The following is a 25,478-nucleotide window of genomic DNA, read 5'->3' as shown; positions in this document are numbered from 1 at the left end:
AACAGTTCCTAGGCATACCTGAAAGATTTTGCCATTTTAATTTAGTTTCTCATTATAACCACTGGCTGGCTTGAATGCAAAAGGCCAAGGTATTTCCTTCCCTTGTATATCCCAGCATGCATTGGGCCCCGTGGATCTCCAAGGAGAGCCGGGACAGAGAACAGACAGGAGACCTGTTCCAAGAACCACACAGAGAAGACCCTGTTAACTGACTTGTGGCTCCTATTTTCAGCCCTTCCACTGGCCAACCTCTGACTGGACACACTGTTTCATACAAACGCTGCTTCCACTGCCTTCTCATAAATCTAATCAAAGCTGACAGCAGATATGAAAGCAAATCTGCTTATAAAATTTTGCACCTATGAAAAAATGTCTCCTTTGTTGAGTAATATGACCCAGTAATCTCTATCAATCTACACTGCAAAAAAAATAAAAGTTGGGTGAACTCAAACTTCGATAAAATTTTAAGTTGGACAATTAAACTTAATATTTTAAGTTTTGTTTTTGAGTTTGCTCAACTCTGAATTCAGATTTTTGTCAACTCAACTGTAAGTTGTACTAATTTATAATTTTACATTGTAATAACTTTTAATCCTTACTTCTGCTAACTTCTGCAATGTGCTGAATTGGCACGATTGTAACGCCGCTATGAAATGTCAGCTAATGTTGTGACCACAATTTTGAGTTAGCATTGATACGCTAATGGCTACTCTTGTAGCTGTAACAAGCAGCGCCGCTAGCATCAGTTAGCCGCTAGCATCAGTTAGCCGCTAGCATCAGTTAGCCGCTAGCATCAGTTAGCCGCTAGCTTTCGCTAATTACCGAATTTCACCACTTTCCCGCATTTCCCAACAAAGAAATAAGAGTTATCAGAACTATTGTCCCTTGTTGTGAACCCCAACTTAAAGATATAAGTAACAACAACTCACCAACTTGTTTTTGAGCAGACAACTGGCTTCCTTTGTTGTGCTAACTTACATTATTGCCCTAAATGTCAATAAGTTTTATCAATTTAAATCACTGTTTTAGGCCAAAAAATACAAGTTGGCTTTTTTGCAGTGTACAATTAGATACCAGCAGCATCATACTGCAAACTGGTTTCATATTTCTCATATGAGAGTCAATTAAAACAAAAAATTAAGTGATGTCACCCTAATACTGACAGAGGCTAGAATAATCTTTTTAATGACGCTTTTTTAAAAACATGTTATATTGTGCATAACAGAGAGTTTGAAAAAATCATTGTGGTGTGTGGATGCACATGAAATGGCTTTAAATATGCATGGCCCTCTGTCCCCGTGGCGATGGCAAGGTATGCCAACAAAATATGACTTTAAACAAGAGTAGCAGCATCAATCACTCCTGCTGCCCATAAAAAAACAGCACTCCCTCACGAGTAAACACAGCCCCCATAGAGCCTTTCAGTGGCGTTTACTTCCCACCAGAGAAGACCATGAGTGTTGTGACAATTCAGCCATTGTCTGTCATTATTTACATCTGCCTGACTTCATGCAGGCGTCCACCTCTGGATGAACTGTGCCTCAAAGCAAAATGTTCAAATCACTGACTTCAGAGGTGGTGGCATCAGTTCAGTGCACTGCAAAAAAGCCAACTTGTATTTTTTGGCCTAAAACAGTGATTTAAGTTGGTAAAACTTGGAAATATAAATGATTGACATTTAGGGCAATAATGTAAGTTAGCACAACAAAGGAAGCCAGTTGTCTGCTCAAAAACAAGTTGGTGAGTTGTTGTTACTTATATCTTTAAGTTGGGGTTCACAACAAGGGACAATAGTTCTGATAACTCTTATTTCTTTGTTGGGAAATGCGGGAAAGCGGCGAAATTCGGTCATTAGCGAAAGCTAGCGGCTAATTGACGCTAGCGGCTAACTGATGCTATCGGCGCTGCTTGTTACAGCTACAAGAGTAGCCATTAGCGTATCAATGCTAACTCAAAATTGTGGTCACAACATTAGCTGACATTTCATAGCGGCGTTACAATCGTGCCAATTCAGCACATTGCAGAAGTTAGCAGAAGTAAGGATTAAAAGTTATTACAATGTAAAATTATAAGTTAGTACAACTTACAGTTGAGTTGACAAAAATCTGAATTCAGAGTTGAGCAAACTCAAAAACAAAACTTAAAAAATTTAGTTTAATTATCCAACTTTTTGCAGTGTACACAAATACTACACAAATGTAGCCATATTTACAGAAAGCACTGTTCACAGGTATCAAACATGCATTAACAGCAACAATAACTCAGTTTAAAGCAGTTTAGATTCACTTCGGTGTTCATCACATACATGATGGATGAGCCAGTTTTATCCTTGTCAAACAAGGTCTCTTCTATCAGGGCTGCTTACTCTCTTTGAGTCACAGTGAATGGGGGAAATTTAGATTTTGTATTTCAGTGGAATCATCCTTTGCACCTTCAACCACAACATCTGAATCATTACCTTTTTATCAAACTGTTCTTTTGTGCATTTCAACAAATACTCAGTGAAGTGCATCTCTGCCAGGTGTCTCTCCCGACCAAACATAGAAGAGTTGAATTTCAACCTGCCTTTAACCCTTTTCCTCCTACTTCCTTTAACTTTTAACTTTACTGGATCATAACATATTGGGTATGGAACTAATCTGCAGATGCTTCTGTTCAAAATGAGACCTAACTTTTTTATGGGTGTCAGTTCACTGCAAAAAAAGAAAAGTTGGGTGAACTCAAAATTTCAAGGCAACAAACTTCGATAAAATTTTAAGTTGGACAATTAAACTAAATATTTTAAGTTTTGTTTTGGAGTTTGCTCAACTCTGAATTTCTCTGGCACGATTGTAACGCCGCTATGAAATGTCAGCTAATGTTGTGACCACAATTTTGAGTTAGCATTGATACGCTAATGGCTACTCAGTTAGCCGCTAGCATCAGTTAGCCGCTAGCATCAGTTAGCCGCTAGCTTTCGCTAATGACCAAATTTCACAACAAAGAAATAAGAGTTATCAGAACTATTGTCCCTTGTTGTGAACCCCAACTTAAAGATATAAGTAACAACAACTCACCAACTTGTTTTTGAGCAGACAACTGGCTTCCTTTGTTGTGCTAACTTTATTGCCCTTAATGTCAGTAAGTTATATTTCCAAGTTTTACCAACTTAAATCACTGTTTTATGCCAAAAAATACAAGTTGGCTTTTTTGCAGTGTTGTTGAGCCAAGACAAAGGCCAAAAAGTGTCCTCCAACAGGCTAGGTTAGGTTTGTTTTAAGCTTAGCCACCAGACAGACAGACACGATACATAACTGCTATTGCATTTAACACTTGAAACCTTTTTTGACAAACGTACGAGTTGAAAAACATCATATAAACCAAATAATTGGCGGGTCACATCACAAGTTCACCTAAAGTCAATACAAACCATCAGATTAAAAGTCGATCCAAGAAAACATTTCAATAAGGCCACTTATTTTTTGGTAAACCTATTACACGTGAAACTGCCATGGCACTAAGTGTCTCTAATTACAAGGTAAAGAGAAGCTTTAACGTCGGATCTGAGAAGTCTGAGAAGTTGACAGAGAGCCCATGTTTGCTTTGCTGAAAAACACAAACAAACAAGCAATCATGATGTACAAAGGTACCCAAGTTAAACCGCTTAGATAGACCTGGATAAAGGCCAAGCGTCAACAAAAATCACTAAATGCAGTCACCAGATAAGAAAGACTTCCCACTTCACCTAGAAGCCACTTTTCAATTAGATGGACAGTTGATATGTGCTTCTCCCTCTCCAGAATTAATAGAAGAACACATTGACCAAGTCATGTGGTCATTAAAGAATAAAGCTGTAAACAAACGACACTGTAGCACAACTGGGCCTAGATAAACGGCATTGGATATTTCAGATATATAGCTGTATGTATAATATGTATAGTATGTGAAATTCCTAATAAAATCTAAAGAACTGAGCACATCCAGATGGTTTCTGTCATCTCCACATTCCTTTTTGTAAACATTGAAAGGGTCCAGGGTTGCCTTAATGGGACGTTAACTAAAAACCACCTTATAGTCTAGACGGAATTGTCCCAAAAGTGAAAGTGAGGAGCATTTATGGGTACAAGTCAGGAACTGGCCTACTTTACTTATTTCAAGGGTGCTGAATCCCAAAAAATGGTTCCCAAGCGAAATTTTGAGTTTTTGACCTTCTCATTTGCATATCAATATGGCGGCCATTGGTCGTTGGACCATTTCCCCTTAGTTTTTTTGTAAGTAGGCAATCAAAGATGAGGAAATTAAGTTTCTGGATCTATAGTCTAGAGTCAGAGCAAGGATATAGTGGAGGCTCAGTGGCTTTTTTATGCAAAATACAAACTTTTGAGGTGAAATTAAGCATTATTTGTGTCATTTTATTAAGGCCGACATAAATATTCAATCAATATCACTTTTAAATGTTCCAGTTGGTATTTTGCATATATATATATATACATAAAAAAGGCACTGAGCCTCCACTATATCCTTGCTCTGACCCTAGACTATAGATCCAGAAACTTAATTTCCTCATCTTTGATTGCCAATTTACAAAAAAACTAAGGGGAAATGCTCCAATGACTGAGCAAGATGGGCAATTTGGTGGCCATTTGATACAAATGAGAAGGTCAAAAACTAAAAATTTCGCTTGGGAACCATTTTTTTTGGACTCAGCACCCTTGAGATATGTAAGGTAGGCCGGTTCCTGACTTGTACCCATAAATGCTCCTCACTTCTTATAGGAGGCCTTTATTCTGAAATCCGTCTAGACTATTAGGCAAAGAACTTGAAGCAATGTTTGAAATCCACACATACAGTAAATAACTCTCCTTAATATGCCAATATATAACATAATATATGTCAATATGCCAATAAGTAACCTAGCATTGGTGGCAACATGCAGCTTAAGCAGCACAATGGAAACTTTACCTGGAAAACCTCGTCATCGGAGATCCTGGTGCCGAACACGGTGATGCCATCGGTGCTGATGGAGCCGTGGTCGCTCCTGAGGAGAGGCTTGGTGATCTTCTTCTTACAGTCCACAATGATGGTGACCACCTTCTTCTCCACACTGATGGCCACACGATGCCACCTGGTCCAGGACACGACAGGGAAGGAAGGAAATAAAGAAACCGAGGTCAACCAGAATAAGTTTAAATAGATAGATAGATAGATATACTTTATTTATCCCAAGCTGGAAAATTACAGAAGTCACTGATTGTTATTGTTAGTGTGTGGCACACTTTAACCCTATAAAGCCTGAACCATGAAACAATTGCCAGAAAATTCTATTTATGTTTATTGAACCTGCTAACAAAAAACAACAACAACAAAAAATCAATATCAATTTGCATGTATGAATTCTAATTTGCATCATATTTGATACACCGGGTCTTTTCGTGCAACCTTAAAATATTTTTAACCAATTAAACTTTGACTTTCCTTTTAAAATTTTTCTCAAACATACAAAATATTTTTTTTTCCATATAAGACAACATCATACATCTGCTGATATGAAGTTTTCATGCCGCAATGATGGATCCACCAGTGGAACCTGCAAATTATTTTTTTCTTCAACACATGTATACATCAGGTTTTTCAAGAAGAAAAAAAAAGTCACACTGATGATTTAGAGGTCTCAAAAACTTGTGTATCAAATATGATACACTTGGCTTTATGGGGTTAAGCTACTCTAAGTGGAGATTGTGATAATCAGAGGATGATGTAAAATAAACTTCTTATTTTTTTAAGGACACTTAATTCTTTGGGAGGTGTGATTGTGGATGATTTTTGTGGTGGTTTATAACTTTCTAAGGACATTTTACCAGCACTTCTAATAGGATTATAATCTGCCGTCTCTTCTCTTCAACACATGTCAAAGAGAGGTACGATCTGATTCATTACGGAAGCAAATGCTCTAAGAAACATTAGACATTAGATGTAGGAGCCAATATTATGTTTAAGAAAGTTTAGATTTTTACCGTAGGTTTACAGTGTGTTTTATATTGGTTTATTGCCTTTCATTGTATGGTTGAAATTTACCACAGCACCTGAAGTAGGCGCTGCACATGCGCATTATTGTGAAAGACTTTGTAAAAAGGTAAAAGCGTGGATTAGCAGAGTGCTAATAGGTGCAGAGAAAAAAGGTTTTTTGACCGTCATTTCAGATGTTTCAGTTACTTCGCGATGTTTGTGGAAAACCAAGAGAAGCTTGGATTGACGTGTATTAATGGAATACCTGGATTATTCTGCAAAGATCAATAAACCAAGGAAACTCCGACCTGACTCCGGTGGTTTGTGAGTAATTAACCAATAAAGCCAAGTGTATCATATTAGATACAGTAATTTTTGAGACCTCTACATCATCAAAAACCTGATGTATACATGTGTTGAAGATAAACAAACTGAGCAACAAATTGCACAAAAATACCAGATGTAGCAAAAATGATATGCAGGTTCCACGAGTGGATCAGTCATTGCTGCATTAAAAAAACTTCATATCAGCAGATGTATGATATTGTGTTATATGGAAAAAATATGTATTTTGCATGTTTGAGGAAAAAGGAAAAGTTAAAAATGTTGTTGTTTGATGTTTTTGTTAGTTCAAGAAAAACAAACTGTGAGCAACAAATTGCACCAAAAAGACCTGATGTATCAAATATGATACAAATTAGAATTCACATATGCAATTTATTTATTTTTTTAAAATTCGTCAGCAAGTTAACCCATTGAAGCCTGGAAAGCGGATACGTCGTTTTGTAGTATTTGTATAAGCTCTCAAATACTTTTTGAATTTCATTTCTATCTGCTACAGAGGCTGAAAAATCTATTATTTAGTAGACGCGTTGACACTTCTGTTGAATTTCCAGAAAAACTTCAGGTTTTAGGGGCTTATTTTAAAATCGCCCAGAGGTTTTACAGGCAGTTTTAGGCGTCAATGGGTTAATAAGCACTCGGTTTTTAAAAAAAAAAAGAATTTTCTGGCAATTATTTCATGGTTCAGGCTTTGTAGGGTTAAGGAACAGTAACATACGAGGCGAGCCAGCTGTACCTGCCTTCTGCTAATAAATTGAGTGGCTTTAGAATTAAGATTTACGCTTTACGCCACTACATTAGAGTTATGTACGATATATTTCCCATAGATGCACGGGGTTAACTGGGGTCACACGTGAGTCTGACACCTCCTTCTCCTCTGGACCATTTGCCATTTTGCACTTAAGGGCTATTGCATACCAGGCAGCAGTGGACCACATTCTTGCCCCCACACTCTGGCCCTGTTTAACACGGGATTACACTCATTAAACTCCAAACTTAATCCTCCTTCTGGGTTACTCGGCATGACAGACATGGTGAACATTGTGGAAAGTGTGTGTCAGGATCCAGGAAGGCCTGCCTTGCCAGAGCAGGAGACACACAGTCAAAACATTGTTCTGAGGTGGAAGATGAGCCCTGGCACCACTACAGCTCCAGATGCCAATAAAAGAAGCATTTAGGTACAGATAAATATATGAATATTATATCATATTAACCCTATAAAGCCTGAACCATGAAATAATTGCCAGAAAATTCAATTTTTTTTTAAAACCGAGTGCTTATTCACTTGCTGACGAATTTTAAAAAATAAATAAATTGCATATGTGAATTCTAATTTGTATCATATTTGATACATCAGGTCTTTTTGTGCAATTTGTTGCTCACAGTTTGTTTTTCTTGAACTAACAAAAACATCAAACAACAACATTTTTAACTTTTCCTTTTTCCTCAAACATGCAAAATACATCTTTTTTCCATATAACACAACATCATACATCTGCTGATATGAAGTTTTTTTAATGCAGCAATGACTGATCCACTCGTGGAACCTGCATATCATTTTTGCTACATCTGGTATTTTTGTGCAATTTGTTGCTCAGTTTGTTTATCTTCAACACATGTATACATCAGGTTTTTGATGATGTAGAGGTCTCAAAAATTACTGTATCTAATATGATACACTTGGCTTTATAGGGTTAATACATCTTTATGGCAAATATCCAAAGAAGATAAATGTCAAATTCCTTTGAACACATCTAGATCATATATTTTTGCCTGTATTTGTTTATTATTTATTTTATTTTCTAATGTCATAGTTTATTTTTATACTTTTATATCTCTATTGTAGTTTGTGTCTGTGTCCACTTGACTTACTGAGATGATAGTTTTGTTGTTTATTTAACTCTTTGCCTTGCAGAATTTTGTTTTTGTTCTTTGTATTTTTGGGGGGAATGCATAGTGGAGATTCTCGATTAATCTTGTAATTATAGTATTGTGCAATAAAGTTTAAAAAAACAAACAAACAAACATCTAGATCATATGGACACATTCCAGGGCAGGAAATAGAGCTTAGAGGTAAATAAACGTGCAACACTCTCTGGGCTTAGAAGGATTACTTGTCACCTTATATGGCAGAAAAGCAAAGGTTGACTTCAATAGGTTTAAACAGTTCAAACTTCTAAAGTGCATTATGTTAAAAAGAAGAGTAACATTGTATATGGAATGTTTAAATGTGCATGTTTAAAGAGCTTAAATAAGATAAACTGGGGGTAAACAGTGTAACAGCTCAGTAGAAATCCTCCTATTCACCCTCCTTTCCTTTAAAAAAAAAGCATAATGCTCTTTTTCACCTCATCAATATCATCATTGTGCCTCTCTGTTCAAGCTTGGCACATGCTTCTTTGTAACAATGAACACATCTACAGGGATTGAGCTGCAGTCACTGAAGGTTTAGACAAGGCCTGGATCTGGAAGGCATCCAGACCAACAAGTGTTAAAAATCCTCTGTTCCTTAGACGCTGGGTCACAGAAACTACACTCAGGACAAAACAGCCCAATAAGACTACACTGTAAAAAAAACTGTTGTTTTTACAGTAAAATACCAGCAGCTGTGGTTGCCAGAACTTTACCGTAATAAATTCGGTGCAACTTTTTCTAATATTACGGTAAAATGATACTAGCTCTGTTGATTTCACATTTAAGATTGCCATTTTATTCCATATTTTACCGTAAAAAATAAAACGTTTTTCCATCAAAAGAAACGCTGTTTGTCATATGGCAGATATGATTGACAAGAAAATATTTTATAAATGCTGCATAGATTAAAGATTTTACCATTAAATATTACAGTATATTTCTGTTAGAGATATGGTGTTTCGTACATTTAACAGTGTGAAAATGTATTTTTACAAAAAATAAATGCTAAAAATTACAGTGATGGCTTGTAAATATGTTAGCATATTTTTTATATTCACTGTGCCAGTGTATTTTACAGTGAAGTAATGTATTTTTCCCCCCCAAAAAAAGGAAAAAATAGTGTTTTGGCTGATATATACATTTAGGGTGTTTCATTGTTACTGAAACTGAATTAACTCATTTATCATTTTACGGTCTTTTACTGTCATGGTTTAACAGTTTTTCACCGTAAAATCTACAGACATTTTTTACAGTGTAAGACAAAGCTGGCTGCTCTTCTCTTTGTTCCAGTTGTTGCTGACATGAGGCTTTTAAAGAATTAACCCAGCTTCCTCCTATCATGATAGATGTGGACACACTAGATCTCTCTTAAAGCCAATCTGGGGTCACAGAATGATGGTGACCGGGTTATGACTTCTTTCAAAAGCTCCAAAAACAAACCGTCCTCACACAGCGAGTTCAAAGCAGAGTGAACAAAAAACACTTTTATAACACTTTAAGTCACGATAAAAAAAACAAATTAAAATGATGCATTTTTCCCAGCAACATATCTGTTTATGTATTCCCCCTCGCCCTGCACACGGGCTCATGTCAGTTAAGCCGGAGCTCTGAGTGAGAGTTCTGGGATTTCAGATAATCAGGTTTATGCTAAAAGGTTTGGAGCCCTGTTTCTGGTTGGGTGAGGTAATCCAGGGGGGTAAAGAGGAAGTTTAGGCCTGCCCCCTTTCCCCCCTCTCTAAAATAACAGAGGCAGTGAGTTCATGGATGAGGTCAGGTTGCCCATAGCAGTCCCTGCTGTGCCCCAATAATCCAGTGTCTCCCTGTCTCTGACCTGTCTCTGTGCCCATAGACCCCCGATGAGAAGGATAATCCGGTCATGAGCACCTGTGGTGCAAAAATGGGAAGATCTGGGTTGTTTTCTTGCTTTTATCAAGAAGAACAAGTCGGAGGAAATTAAAAAAAAAATGTTTTTTTGAGCGTGATTTGGTGATTAAATAAGTTTTAAGATTATCAAAACACAACTGGAGTGACTTCACCTCAAATAAGAATGAACCTGGTCTCACAGGAATCCGTGGAATAGCCACGGAATCGCTCACATTTCCGTGAAACTGACACAGATTTGGCTACAATGCAAGTTAATGACATCATATCCCGTGGCTATTCCATGGATATTTGTTCCTATTGGTTTGTTCCAAGTCACGTGACTTTCAAGGTCCCGGCGGTCAGAACAAAAAACATGGCGGACAGTTCTCTCATTTTTAGTGAAAAAATCAATATTTTGACTTAGTTTCTGCATAAAAATGGATTTTGATCACATTTCTAGCGAGAAATATATGTTTTATTTTCTAAATATTCACTCAGTGAATGTACATAATCACTTTGTGGTGAAGATCTCGCCAGAAAAATATGAATATGTTTTGTTATATGTCATTAACTTGCATTGTAGCGAAATCCGTGTCAGTTTCACGGAAATTTGAGGGATTCCGTGGCTATTCCACGGATTTCTGTGAGACCAGGTTGATAAGAATACATGTCTATGCATGAGAAACCTCAAAATATTGAACTTTTCCAACTAATGTATTGAACAATCACATAATGAAATATATGATAAAATGAGAACACCACTAATAAGGAAAAATATGTCTCAGAAAAATATGTATCAGCCAATGCTAGCTAAACACTGGCACAGCCTGCATGGTTCGGTCAGTTTTGGTATGTTCTTTTTACTCTTCAGCATTTTTAACCAAGACCCTCAGTCACCTACAGCAACTGTAGTCTCCTCTCTGCATGCTGCAGGACCCTTTCCTTCTGAATCAGCTTCCAACCTGTTAGTCCGGCGGTTTAGGACCAGATTTGGGAAGAAAGGGGACACGTGGGACAAAAGCACCACATTTTTTCCACATGCTCTCTATCACTTTAGGTTTCAATTTTTGGTGGGAGCCACTTCATCAAGATTGCAGATCAGAGATGGCAGCCATATAAAGTCTATGAGAACCAATATATCTTCTAAGGCACTTAGAAGGTCAATCTTAGTGTCAAAATCTACATTTTCTGGGTCAAAGAATAATTTAAAGCTACTGATAATATCACTAGATGATCAAATAGATATGTTCATTTTGGCCATGTATTTACATAATTAATAGATTCCAAACATTTTCAGCTCAGGATTCTCTGCTGCAGCACTTGAAGCGAGTTGCCTACCAGTCTGGGTGAAAATGAACATTTCTATTTGATCAAATAATCATCTAGTGATATTCTCAACAGCTTTAAATGATTTCTTGACCCAGAAAATGTAGATTTTGACACCAAGATTGACCTTCTGAGTGGCTTGGAAGATGTATTGGTTCTCATAGACTTTATATGGGTGCCATCTCGGATCGGCCATCTTGATGAAGTGGCTCCTACCAAAAATTGAAACCTATGGTGATAGAGAGCACGTGGAAAAAATGTGGTGCTTTTGTCCAGCGTGTCCCCTTTATTTAGCTAAGCCGCCTGACTAGATGAAGGGTTTGTATGTGTGTGCATGAGTATGTCATTACGTGAGTGGATGTTTGAGATTTGACGTACTTTCCGTCAGCAAGGTTGAGAGAACGGAACAGAGGGTAGTCCTCTGGTGCTGGCTTGCCGGTCTGATCCTCAAACAGGAAGACGGGAGAACGTCCTAGTTCCACGCCCAGCTGCTGGACGCCCTGCTGGTTATAGACGGAGAGCAAGAAGGACTGGAGGCCCGACTTGGGACGCACGGTGGTCAGGATGGAGAAGTCCTCAGGAAAACTTCCTGCAGGTCCAAGAGGAGGAGAAGACAGGTGGATGAGTTAGAGTTATTGAAAAACCATACTATATACACTACTGGTCAAAAGTTTTAGAACACACCAACTTTTCCAGAATTTAATTGAAAATGATGCAGTTTAATGTCTCAGTGTACTCTGAAATTAATGCACATTTGCAACATTTAAAATTCTTTATTGAGCATGATAGTGTTTTGAAAGTAAAAAAAGATTCAAATCACATTTTATGTTGAACTAAAGGACTAAAAAAAGACACAAAATGACCAAAAAAAGACACAGAACAAAAAACATGGTGGACAGTTCTCTCATTTTTAGTGAAAAAAATCTATATTTTGACTTTGTTTCTGCATAAAAATGGGGTTTGATCACATTTCTAGCGAGAAATAAATGTTTTATTTTCTAAATATTCACTCAGTGAATGTACATAATCACTTTGTATGTTGGAATAGCCACGGGATATGACTGGCATTAACTTGCATTGTAGCCAAATCTGTGTCAGTTTCACGGAAATTTGAGTGATTCTGTGGCTATTCCACGGATTTTGAGTTAAGTGAAATCCGTGGCTATTTCACAGATTCCTGTGAGACCATGTTGCTCCAGTTATGCTATAGTATTATGCATCATCTAAACTGTGAGTCTAGTTCAAAGCTACAGAAATCAGATAAATCCAGTACTCTTTCAAATGTTATGCTCTTTGCATATTTGTCTAGATTTTTATCTTTTGATTCTATCTTATCGTTTTATTGAAAGAAAGAGCAGAATCCGTTATCAACAGACACCTTTGAACACACTAACAAGTCTACCAGTGTATACACAGTGATATAAAGAGTTTAGAGATTAGGAAGTGTCTCTTACCAGGGAACAGCTGCGTGGTGGGGGCACTGATCTGGATCTGCTTGGCGACTCTGTAAGCTGAGTCCGGCTCTGATGATCTTCGGTTTGTGCAAAGTCCTGATGTTTTTGTCACTCCTTCGGGGTAATTTTGAAATTCTAATACTTTTAACACATCCACTGGCTCTGCTGATCAGGGGAGCAGATAAAAACATCAGTTAGGATCTTGAATGAATGATGGATGACAACAGTAAACATTAAATGCAGACTATATTGCAGGGGGGGGGCAACCTTTACTAACTAAAGAGCCACTGTTGGCCAAAAAAAGAGAGAAAATCGCGGAATGGAGCCGCAAACCTTATATTGAGCCTAAAATGAAAATTAAACAGCCTAATAAGTCTAAATTAGCCTACCAACATTATTAATAGTCATCTTGAGCATTTATTAATATAATTTTGAAAACTAGTCTATCTCTGGGAACTCAAAACTAAACTCAAAGTTGGCAAAAACTTAAATGTTAAGGCGCCGGGCCGGAGACTTTCATAAGCTATGAAGCATATTTTAGTTGACTTAAATGTCAAAACTTTTTTAATATGCTGTAAAAAGGCTATACAATTTTACAATTGAGTAATACAAATAGTTTTTGGTCTACACCATTGATAAATGAACATTTTAATGTAAAAATATGTATATAATTTTTTTTGTCTCAGCCACGGGGAGGCCCCTGCAGGCGGCCTAAAGAGCCACATGAGGCTCTGGAGCCACGGGTTGGCCACCCCTGCTATATTGGCTTCATTTAGTTTCAGTTGGTTGATTAGATTTTCAAAGTTTTGAATCACGTGTATGTGTCCTGGTCCATTTCTGGTAAACATGACAGAGATACTGCATGATTCAGGCCAAAATAGACAAGGAGGATTATTATTATTATATATATATATTATTATATATTATTATAGTTCAGGCTGTGGAACAACATCCCATACCAGAACCACTCGCCATCAAAATGACACTAAGTATAATGGGCACAATATACCTGATCTATGATAAAATAGACCTTTTTAACTAGTTATGAAACCATCTCAATGTGATACTCTGTATGATGATAAGTATATTAGCTATTATTATACTTATTCCTAATGCCCTTCTTTGACGCAGACATTTTCCCAGGCAAAGTCTGGAAACAAGCAGTATGTTAAAGGGAAGCAGGAGATTTTTCTACAGAGAATATTATAATTTGTCATTATGCCAGATACTGGGGCAGGATCAGCAAATTAAAAAAGAAAAGAGTTCACTGAAAGACAAAGCAACAGTGATAGAGCACAGGCAGAAACACAGCCTTGGTTGGTCATAGGGCTGGGCGATATGGCCCTAAAAGAATATCTTGATATTTCAGGCTATTTTTGCGATAACGATATTCTTGACGATATTAGGAAATACTTAAAAAGATAGAAAATATGATTTTTTTTGTAGTTTGTATAAATAATTAAAATGTAGTTTGAAGTGCAAATCTCAAAAGTTGCCAAATACAAAAAAATTTACTTCATTACTTTACTTTTAATTTATTTTGACAGTCTTCTTGTAAATTCTGTGGTGGATTCTCTTAACACACTGTGCTCTTATTTTGAAAGCTGCATGTGTTTAGAGACAGGGAGTAAGTAGCTTCATCAAGAAGTAGGAACGTTGCCAATATCATGATATGCATTTTTTTTAACCATAAAAACGGATGGAGAGGACTGCAGGATTTGAAAGGCTCACTCGCTTCCAAAACAAATGTAAAGCCAGCGGTGCTCATGGAAACACTACCACTTTTGTCCACAAGGGCCACCAAACCAACACAAAAAGTTCTTAGCAGTTGCCTTAACTTACATTAAATATAATTTGACGATATATCTGTCATTGAACATGCCTAAATAGTGTCTTCCTGTGGCTCTACAGGCTCATCTGACAGGAAATGTCTCCTTCAAGACCAACCAAAGAGCAAAATGAACAAAGTGCCAACAGAGATCTGGTTCTATAACACCTGGATAGGTTTACCTGGATAAGAAGCCCTCTGGGTTTTACATTCTCTTCAATCTGATGCACTTAATATAAAGGAGCCTGTGTGGTGATGGTGCCCATAGAGACCCATGGGAAAGCTTTATCATTATGCCTCTTCATCCAAACACCCTTTCAGTATAAAACACAACATGATAAGGGAGAAACCAAAGTTCTGCAGGATACTGACCCTAAAATTACCTAAAATTCATGCAAAATGAAACTATAAAGCACTATTTACACCCCCCACTGTCTAACAGAGGTGGAAAGTAACTAAGTACATTTACTCAAGTACTGTACTTAAGTACAGTTTTGAGGAACTTGTACTTTACTTAAGTATTTCCATTTTATGATACTTTTTTACTTCTACTTCATTTCATTTTTAGGCAACTATTGTACTTTTTACTCCACTACATTTAGCTGCCAGCTTTAGTTACTTTAGTTACTTTTCAGGTCGAGATTTAACATAAAACATAATAGATTTAAAATTTGTACTAATTAAACCACACAAAAGTATATTAAGTAGTTAAAATGAGCCCTATGTTGACAACAGTAAATTCAAAGCTAACATAAATGCATCAAAAATAATAATACAATAATATATTTGGACAATCTGAGTGAGTCCATTATGCATTGCGAATACTTTTACTTTTGATACTTTAAGTCAGGGGTCTCAAACTCAAATTACCTGGGGGCCGCTGGAGGCAGTATCAAAATGACCAAAAAAATGACACAAAATTACAAAAAAATGACACAAAATGACAAAAAAAAATACACAGAATTACCATCACAAAAAAGACAGTGTGAAAAAAAGGACACAAAATGATCAAAAAAGACCCAAAATGACAAAAAAATACACAGAATTACCAAGACAGACACAAAATTATTTAAAAAAAAGACACAAAATGACCCAAAAGACACAAAATGACAGAAAAAAAACTAAATTACTTAAAAAAGAAACAAAATGACCAAAAAATAACACAAAACTACAAATAAAAAAGACAAAATTATTTTTAAAAAGACACAAAATTACCAAAAAAAAGTTATTATAGGGACCTTCCACACACAACACAGTAAAGTGCCATTCATATAAAACTCAGATTAAACTTCCATATCAAGGTGGGGGCCACAAAATATCATCACGAGGGCCGCAATTGGCGCGTGGGCCGCGAGTTTGAGACCCCTGCTTTAAGTACATTTTGATGCTGATACTTTTGTACTTTTACTTCAGTAAGTTTTGAATGCAGGACTTTTACTTGTAGTGGAGTCATTTCACAGTGTGGTATTAGTACTTTTACTGCAGTAAGGGATCTGAATACTTCTTCCACCACTGCTGTCTAACAATACAAACATACTGAACAATCTATGAGTTATGAGTGGGTATTATGAGTAAAGCCTCATACAGAAGCTTAAAATCCATATATTGAAATAAAAACAGGCGCTCACTTTAGTCCACAGAGCACAGCGATATCTGAGGAAACCAGGCAGTACAATGGCAGACTGTTAATGGAATAAGACTAATCTGTTTTGTGGGGTAAATAAGCATGCCAAGGTGTCTGAAAGCATCAGCGAGCCTTTCTGACGGCTCTAAAGCCACTGTTTGGGTTGGCATGTAAAGGTCAGATCACTCTGAAAGTTTCTTTAACTTCTTAATACAAGAGGATGTTAAGAAAAGAAAAACACTCTCTGGTCAACAGTCCATCTGTTGCAGGGTAAAAAAGCAAATCAAAAGCTTGTTTGATTCTTTAGAAAAAACATAAATCGATTCCTACTGAATATAAGTATATAATAAATATAATAAGGTGCTGCAAGAACTGCTCGTACAGATGATTTGTCAGATATTTTGTCAGATTTTTGCATATAATCTGCACTCTGCACATTCTCCACTTAATTTGCACTAAGTTGTATATAGTATATTATTATTATTATTTTGTATATTGTTAAATGTCTTTTCTTAGATTGTTTTTTATCTTATCTTAAAATTGTGTGATTTTCTGCGGCTGTAACAAAGAAATTTCCCCGCTGTGGGATTAATAAAGTCAAATCTAATCTAATCTAGATACGCAGATCTGATTGCATACTATCAGAACTATATCCTTCCATTGCTTTGAGCTCGTCCTTTTCAATTATTTTATTTTATGGAAGGCAAGCAACAGAACATCCTGAATGAATATGTTAAGCTTTCTTTGTCATTTTATCATGCTAAATGTATTTCACATCTTGTCTCTTTATCTACTAGCATCTTATATAACATCTGGGATGGAGCAGATACACATCATAAAGAAATCAATTCTTTTTTACAAAACTCTGAATTGTAGGTAGTCCAAAAAAGCAAATACAATATTGAATTTCGTTGTATTTCTGTGCAATGACAAATAAAATCTAATCTAATCTAATCTAATCTAATCAGGACTCGACCAGCAAGTCATTTTGCAAAAATCATCCACTTTTATTCTCTGAAACTGAAGGCGGAAATGGTCTGTCCCTGTAAAGGAAATGCATGTGTGGGATGATTAAAGAGCATCCTCAGCATCAACCATGTCAACAAAGAACATGGAGGAAACAAAGATAAGCTAAATGATATAAAAACATCAGATAGAATGTGAGGTTGAGAGCAAAATCAGCAAACTGTTCCTCCGTAGGAATGCAATCACGAAGGACAACAACCTTTTTTTGTGGCTTGTGAGGATGAACCAGCTACTTACTTTGGAGAGTGAACTGAGGACCTCATTGTGAGTTCCTGCAGAGCTGCTTTCAGTTCAAACCCCAGGACTCATGTGTTCCAGATGTGTCCGTTTGGCCAGGCTGCGACCCTCACACAGAGGTGCTGAGACAACGTCAATACTGGCCGATCCATTAAGGTGACCAATGAGTGTGCACAGGTTTTAAAATAGTGCATCTGATGAGCTGGTGTGAGTTTACCCTCAGGGCTGAACAAACAGGCCACATAGCTACTAGAACTCATGGAAGTAGCATGGAGGAAAGAACTTCCTGAGTCTGGAGAACAGAGAAGATTCTACACTGTAAAAAATGTAGATTTTACGGTGAAAAACTGCTAAACCATGACAGTAAAAGACCGTATAATGATCAACGGGTGAATTATATCAGCCAAAACAGTATTTTTTACAATTAAAAAAAAATAAAAATACATTACTCCACTGTAAAATACACTGGCACCATGTTCATGGCAAAAATATACTGTAATATATATATATATACACACAAGCTATCATTTTTGCATTTATTTTTTGTAAAAATACTTTTTCTCACTGTTAAATGTACTAAACACCATATCTCTAACAGAAATATACTGTAATATTTAATGGTAAAATCTTTAATTTATGCGGCATTTAGTATAAAGTATTTTCTGGTCGATTATATGGCAGAACAGCATTTATTTTATCATTATCACAATGGTAAAACTTTTTTTTTTTACGGTAAAATATGGAATAAAAGGGCAATCTTGAACGTGAAATCAACAGTGCTTTACCGTAATGTTACAAAAAGTTGCACCGCATTTATTACGGTAAAGTTCTGGCAACCACAGCTGCTGGTTTTTTTACCGTAAAAACAACAGTTTTTTTTTTTTTTACAGTGTAGCCAAGCCTAACTTCAGACAAGCCAGCCTCTGTTGCTCAGTTATTGGATCATCTGAACATCTTTATGCAAATTGCAGAAGCATGCAGGGAAGGGAGGAGCAGTATGACACATCACCATAAGACATAAATTGCCTAATTTGATATCATCCCCATCATGTTCACAGGTTTAAATCCATGTAAACACACTGTTCCAAGAGATAATAGATCACCTGTCGTAGGACAGACGCCAAAAAAGTCTCAGCTCATCTTTTATCTCATCGTATTTACAACATCCTACAGTAAAACAGCCTCCTTTTGAGTCATTTTCAGCCCTCACATCTTTACAGAAAGGTGGAATTGGCTGATAAACAGAGGGGGACCTTTTCACCTGCAGCTCCCTGAGACTCTAATAATATCTTCAGCCAGAATGTCTCTCTATATGTCCCCCCTCCCCTCCCACTCTCCCTCTCTCCCTCCTTCAACTTCCACCATGCTGCCGGCTAAAACAAGACAGCTTTATGCTGGTGTCATTCCAAAAAAACTGCACAAGTTTTTCAAAGCACCCCCCTTGCTTTTCCTCTCATTAATTAACCTGTATGCCTCCATGTGAATATCAGGACGTGTTATTTCATAATGCCAACAGGTCATGTTAGAGAAAAAGAGATCCATTTCAGAATTTCAAGAAGTTTCAATTTGCATTTATAGCACAATTTCAAGCTGTGGCTTTGTTTGTGAGAAGAAAGAAAAGCTCGTCTTCAAATGATTCAGCAATGATTTTTAATATGTGACAGCTCCACAGGACAAAGGTCCAGCAAGAAGCTGATTAGCTGATGTTCCCGGTGCAGCACATTAGGGAGAGGACTGTGAAAATGCTAGCTTTGTCTGCTGGAATGCACATGCCTGCGCCCCGGGGGCTGAGAAAACGTGTCTGTACACTGCTAGATGAAGAGGGCACCCTGCAGAAACAGCTCTGACTGACTGACTGAGACCCTGAACACTGAGCCTGCAGCACAATGCTTACGATTCAAAAAAAGAGGCAGAGAGAGGCTGATGTGGTTGGAAAGGTGAGATTTTCACTCTGAAGTTAAATTACAGTCAGCAGGAAACAAATGACTGTACAATAAGAACAGTAACATGTTGGTAAATGTATAAAAAGATAGGCTACAACAATTGCTTTTTGCAATGTAAAATAAAATCACACTGCATAAACTCAAATGTGTGATTTCTTGATTTAACTTTACTAATTATTTGGCCATGGCTGATTAACCTATAGCATAAGCTACTTGAGCTCAATTTAAAACGATTTTCCACTCCTAAAAATAGTCATTATGGAGATAAAAATGAATCTGAATGCAACAATAAATCCTAAAATATTGTCTATTGAGGTGTGAGGCCTGTGTAATCCTAAACCCTGTGACTTGAGGCCATTATGGCTGCAGGCTATAGGCCCGTATGCAGGCCTGCTGCTCTTTGAAGGTTCTGCTGAAATCATAGGGAAGTGCAACAAGGACCATCATCAAATAACTGCTCAGTACTTAGAGGGGAAGCATTCCCACCACTCACACACACACACAACACACAGCCTTGTCCTGCAGCCGACAAAACATCTAAGTGCAAAGTTGAGGGTTAGAGCTGGGCACCGGGGGGGTTTGGGCTTCAGTGAGGACCAGGGCAGTGTGGAGATAGGGTGAACCTGCCTGACCACTACCTGCAGACCCAGAGGGGCTCTGCACTGACAGCTCTGAGACCCACTGAGACCTCTCAGTACTTCACTAGTACATATAAACCAGCACTAATTCACCAGCACTTATTGATGCACTAATAGCTCTTATTGCACTAGACCTTGATTGTGTAATTGTTTTACTCTTCCTGTAAGTCTCTTTGGATAAAAGCGTCTGCTAAATGACTAAATGTAAATGTAACTAATGCCTATAACACAACATCCTTATATCTGAAAAATGCATATGTATTGTATATGTATTGTGTTATGTATTTATTGTTTGTGCAGCACTTTGGAAACCTTGTGTTTGCTAAAATTGTGCTATATAAATAAAGGGGATTGGATTGGATTGGATATGTTGTCTATCATCTATCTTGGATAGTACAGATAGTACAGATAGTATAATCAGGCCTACAGTACTACACACTATCAGACTAACCAATATCCCATCAGACTGAAATGAAATATAAGACTATATGTAAATATGATCATTAGAAGTATGTTATCAATGTCCAGTGTCCTCTGTGTGAGGGAGTCCACCCTGCTAACCGTGTCCACATCCACCGAGCGGACCACAGCTGAAACAAAGAGCTTTCTTTCAGCCTAAGTGAATGTTAAAAGCAGGCAGGGAGCGCTGCTGCTGTTCTCCTGCTCTCTGTGAGCACATACCACCAGCGGCTTAGGATGAATTTAATTGGGCGAGGTGTTTCATCTCCTGAGCCGACGCTTTCCATTCATGCGTAAAAGTAGCCCACGGACGGTAAACTGTGTGATAATGAATATAGTGTTTTGGCCAACAAAATATTTGCACCTCAAGAAATTTACCCCTGAGAGCATGTACTGCAGAAACTGTCTGTCAGTGTTTAACTGTGCACTTTTCTGCAGAAGAGAGCAGTTTTACTGTATTGTTTGGTGCCCATACAGGTAAATGGGGCAATCTCACTTCAATGTAAATAATCTAAAACAAATGTACAGTTTACTGCTAAACTAACATGACGGCGCTGTGTGCAGGTAAATCTGCTAATCCCTCAATCTCCATCATCAGTTACCGAGTTCTCCAGTCGCAGCTTTTTCTCACTTTTGGGCCAGATAAAGTTGATAAAGGACGTTTTATTCCTAATAATCTTACCTGCTGTGACACTGGTCGCCTGTAGAACCAGGGTTAAAGTGATGAATGCGGTTACAGTGGAATCCATAAACCACCTTTTCGTTTTCCACCTTGTGGACCACCTTTGCATCTCCATGGTCGGGCGCCCACAGTTGAATAAAATTTCTCAGCGACTTCAGGTGATTTTTACAGACGTCCCTTCCACAAGTCCAAATGATGATGGAAACTGTCCTACAAAAGAGCCATAAGTGAAAAGTTTCAGCCTCTTCTCTCAGCCACTACGAGGCCCCCGGTCCTCCTTTCCAGTGCCCAGCCTTCACACTGAAGGTAGTCGGGCTTTAACCAAAACGCACAAAGTGCAGTCGCTACACTTGGTGCGTCCACGGACAGGAGGGCTGGGCGAGCTCCACAAACCGGAGCCACGATTACAGGGAAATGACAAGGGAGCCAGCCCCCGATTAGCAAATCACGGGGCTGGAAATTCTCCTTCGGGTCCTCCCATTAGCTCTGTAATGCGCCCCCAAGTCTCTGCACAGAGGGCTGAGGAGAAGGAAATCAAACCGTGACAAAGTTGGAAACGACTTCTGCATGATGAAATGACAGAATGATGCATGCATGCAGGGTGTTTCTGTGATAATACCCTAGCTCCTCTAATCTTACACCAGCTGAGATCCTAACTGCTGTTATCTGCAGCATAAATACTGTATTTACTATGAGAATGAGACACGGTTTCAAACCTACTCTTCCTCTGGTCACTAAAACATAAACCACTTGATTGAGAAATCATTTTTACCCTTACAAATTAAAAAAGTAACCATATACTACACATATAGAAAACCACAACCTCAGTATTCATTGTTTATCTATCACTATTCCGAGCACTAATATAAAAAAAAAAATTCAGCTAGATAATGCCCAGAAAGAGAATACACTACCGGTCAGAAGTTTTAGAACAGCCCAATTTTTCCAGTTTTTTATTGAAATTCAAGCAGTTCAAGTCAAATGAACAGCTTGAAAGGGTCCAAAGGTAAGTGGTGAACTGCCAGAGGTAAATAAAAAAAGGTAAGCTTAACCAAAACTGAAAGATAATGTACATTTCAGAATTATACAAGTAGGCCTTTTTCAGGGAACAAGAAATGGGTTAACAACTTAACTCTATGGAGTCTTGGGCTATTTTGTCCATTTTTGAATTCTTTTCATGTCTTTGTAAGTCATTTTGTGTCTTTTTTGGTCATTTTGTGTCTTTTTTTGGTCATTTTGTGTCTTTTTTCAGTCCTTTAGTCCAACATAAAATGTGATTTTGAATCTTTTTTTTACTTTCAAAACACTATCATGCTCAATAAAGAATTTTAAATGTTGCAAATGTGCATTAATTTCAGAGTACACTGAGACATTAAACTGCATCATTTTCAATTAAATTCTGGAAAAGTTGGTGTGTTCTAAAACTTTTGACCAGTAGTGTAAATTAGAAAAATAAGAGTTTCGATCATGCAGGGTCTCATGAATGGATTGGTAGAGAAACATAAGGAATGCAGATGCTTCATTCAGAGCATGAGGGATCACTCAGTGTCTTGAGTTTAAACACGAGGCCAAAACAGCCTTCACGTTCACCAGGGACCACATGTGTCAAGGATAAAGAGGCACAAAAACATGCATATATCACATGACATCATATTTACCAGCATACAGACCGTTTTGTAGAAACAAATGCTTATTGCTATATGCTTAAATGCTTACAAAAGTGGCCTACATTTGCAGCTTGGTGGCGCCCTGGTGGCTTCAGGTCCCTACAAACATGCAGTCTGTATATCAGGGGTCACCAACTACATTTGTCGGAGGGCCAAAATTTTACTGGACAGTCACCCTGGGGGCCGGACCCTCAAATAAAATGAAATAAAAAACAAATTTTGGCATAACATTATTATTTAATCTTTATTTATTGTTCATATTTTTTCATGTCATTACAAAACTGAAGGCATTTTTAGCCTTAATGAGTCACGTTTTATTTGATGTGCATCATTATTTGTGAGCTGTTCTGTTCTGATACCATGCTATTTTAAGTTATGCCAGTTGGTTTTCCTTTTTTTTCTGTACTGAGAAGTCTAGTCTGAAGCTTGTTGTTGAGACTTTGAAATAAAAACCAACCATGTTACGTAATGGCATGAGGAAAAGTTACGTTAAAAAAACCCCAAACGAAAACAAGTACTGTGTGAAACAATAAATGTTAATTTAAATAGAGTCATATATGGTGGGGATTACTGATTAGAGTCTCAGTTGTCGTTGCTGTTTTCAGTTGTTTTAATAGTGCGGACCACATGATATTTTCTCCTTGATTTACAATTTTGAAATCCAGTCACGGGCCGGATTGGACAGTTCGGCGGGCCGGATTCGGCCCGCGGGCCGCCAGTTGATGATCACTGCTGTATATAGTAAGAGACACCCTTGTCATTGAGATATTGCACAATACCACAATGACTATTTACAGGTAGGCTACATGTGATAAATGAATTATAAGAGAGCTCTAAACATTGCCACAGCTGTGTATTATGGCAGCAGTTTCAATGCTGTTGGATTATGAAGAGGCAGTTACATAAATGCTGCAACACGGGCATTTCTATATCTATTGATGGCTAAATGTGCAAGTGGAAGAGACTTGTGCAGGTCCATGAAACAGAATCAATGCCACTTTATAAAACTAATAAGAATGGGTACACTGCAAAAAAGCCAACTTGTATTTTTTGGCCTAAAACAGTGATTTAAGTTGGTTTAACTTGGAAATATAAATTATTGACATTTAGGGCAATAATGTAAGTTAGCACAACAAAGGAAGCCAGTTGTCTGCTCAAAAACAAGTTGGTGAGTTGTTGTTACTTATATCTTTAAGTTGGGGTTACAACAAGGGACAATAGTTCTGATAACTCTTATTTCTTTGTTGGGAAATTCGGTCATTAGCGAAAGCTAGCGGCTAACTGATGCTAGCGGCTAACTGATGCTAGCGGCTAACTGATGCTAGCGGCGCTGCTTGTTACAGCTACAAGAGTAGCCATTAGCGCATCAATGCTAACTCAAAATTGTGGTCACAACATTAGCTGACATTTCATAGCGGCGTTACAATCGTGCCAGAGAAATTCAGAGTTGAGCAAACTCAAAAACAAAACTTAAAATATTTAGTTGAATTGTCCAACTTAAAATTTTATCGAAGTTTGTTGCCTTGAAATTTTGAGTACACCAAACTTTTCTTTTTTTTGCAGTGTACGTCAATTGAACAACTATAGCAGATTTAGGACCACAAAAGGCAATGATTTTTTTTTAAATAATGCTTTTATCCCTCTATCTAGTTGAGTTTCAGAGACTTGTAGAATTTACTACCTGGTGCACTGAAGCTGCTTCAGGTGACTCTTGGTGGTCTGAAAAATTTGCTTAGACACTTTATGTTGGTTTGTCAATTATTTATGCACTCTATGCACTGAAGCGATATCAATAATGTGTAAAATTGCAGATCCTCCCTTAATAAAGTTTTTGTAAAAACATTATAAAAAATCATACAGAAACATTTTATTTTATCCCCCTTTTGACTTGTACCATGTCATTGCATTTAAAAGCCAAATAAATAAAGTTTCCACATCACTGAATTGGTCTACAGGTTCACTCTGCCTCTGAGAGCTACACCTCCGGTCAAAAGTTTTAGAACACCCCAATTTTTCCAGTTTTTTATTGAAATTCAAGCAGTTCAAGTCAAATGAACAGCTTGAAAGGGTCCAAAGGTAAGTGGTGAACTGCCAGAGGTAAATAAAAAAAGGTAAGCTTAACCAAAACTGGAAAATAATGTACATTTCAGAATTATACAAGTAGGCCTTTTTCAGGGAACAAGAAATGGGTTAACAACTTAACTCTATGGAGTCTTGGGCTATTTTGTCCATTTTTGAATTCTTTTCATGTCTTTGAAAGTCATTTTGTGTCTTTTTTTGGTCATTTTGTGTCTTTTTTGTCATTTTGTGTCTTTTTTTAGTCATTTTGTGTCTTTTTTGTCATTTTGTGTCTTTTTTTAGTCATTTTGTGTCTTTAGGTGTCTTTTTTTTGTCATTTTGTGTCTTTTTTTTAGTCCTTTAGTCCAACATAAAATGTGATTTTGAATCTTTTTTTTACTTTCAAAACACTATCATGCTCAATAAAGAATT

At 37.3% G+C, this 25,478-nt stretch overlaps 1 protein-coding gene across 3 annotated transcripts in view; it reads right to left on the bottom strand.

Moving 5' to 3' along the window:
• The window catches only part of col11a1a (collagen, type XI, alpha 1a), a 148,401-nt gene extending 126,810 nt beyond the window's left edge, over positions 1–21,591 (bottom strand). For 2 of the 3 annotated variants that reach the window (XM_059327462.1, XM_059327463.1), the window contains exons 1-4: positions 21,322–21,591; positions 12,885–13,049; positions 11,809–12,019; positions 4,942–5,104 (exon numbers count right to left, since the gene is read on the bottom strand). In XM_059327462.1, the coding sequence (XP_059183445.1) occupies positions 4,942–5,104; positions 11,809–12,019; positions 12,885–13,049; positions 21,322–21,436 (654 nt within the window). In that variant the 5' untranslated portion in view covers positions 21,437–21,591. The remainder of the gene's footprint in view (positions 1–4,941; positions 5,105–11,808; positions 12,020–12,884; positions 13,050–21,321) is intronic. The other variant, XM_059327464.1, reaches the window with a different exon arrangement.
• Positions 21,592–25,478: the final 3,887 nt, after the last annotated feature.

Source organism: Centropristis striata, chromosome 23, assembly GCF_030273125.1.
Source record: "Centropristis striata isolate RG_2023a ecotype Rhode Island chromosome 23, C.striata_1.0, whole genome shotgun sequence".
In the NCBI taxonomy this organism is placed as follows: Eukaryota; Metazoa; Chordata; class Actinopteri; order Perciformes; family Serranidae; genus Centropristis; species Centropristis striata.
The sequence above is the reverse complement of the archived record's forward strand: the minus strand, read 5'-3'. Positions and strand labels throughout refer to the sequence as shown.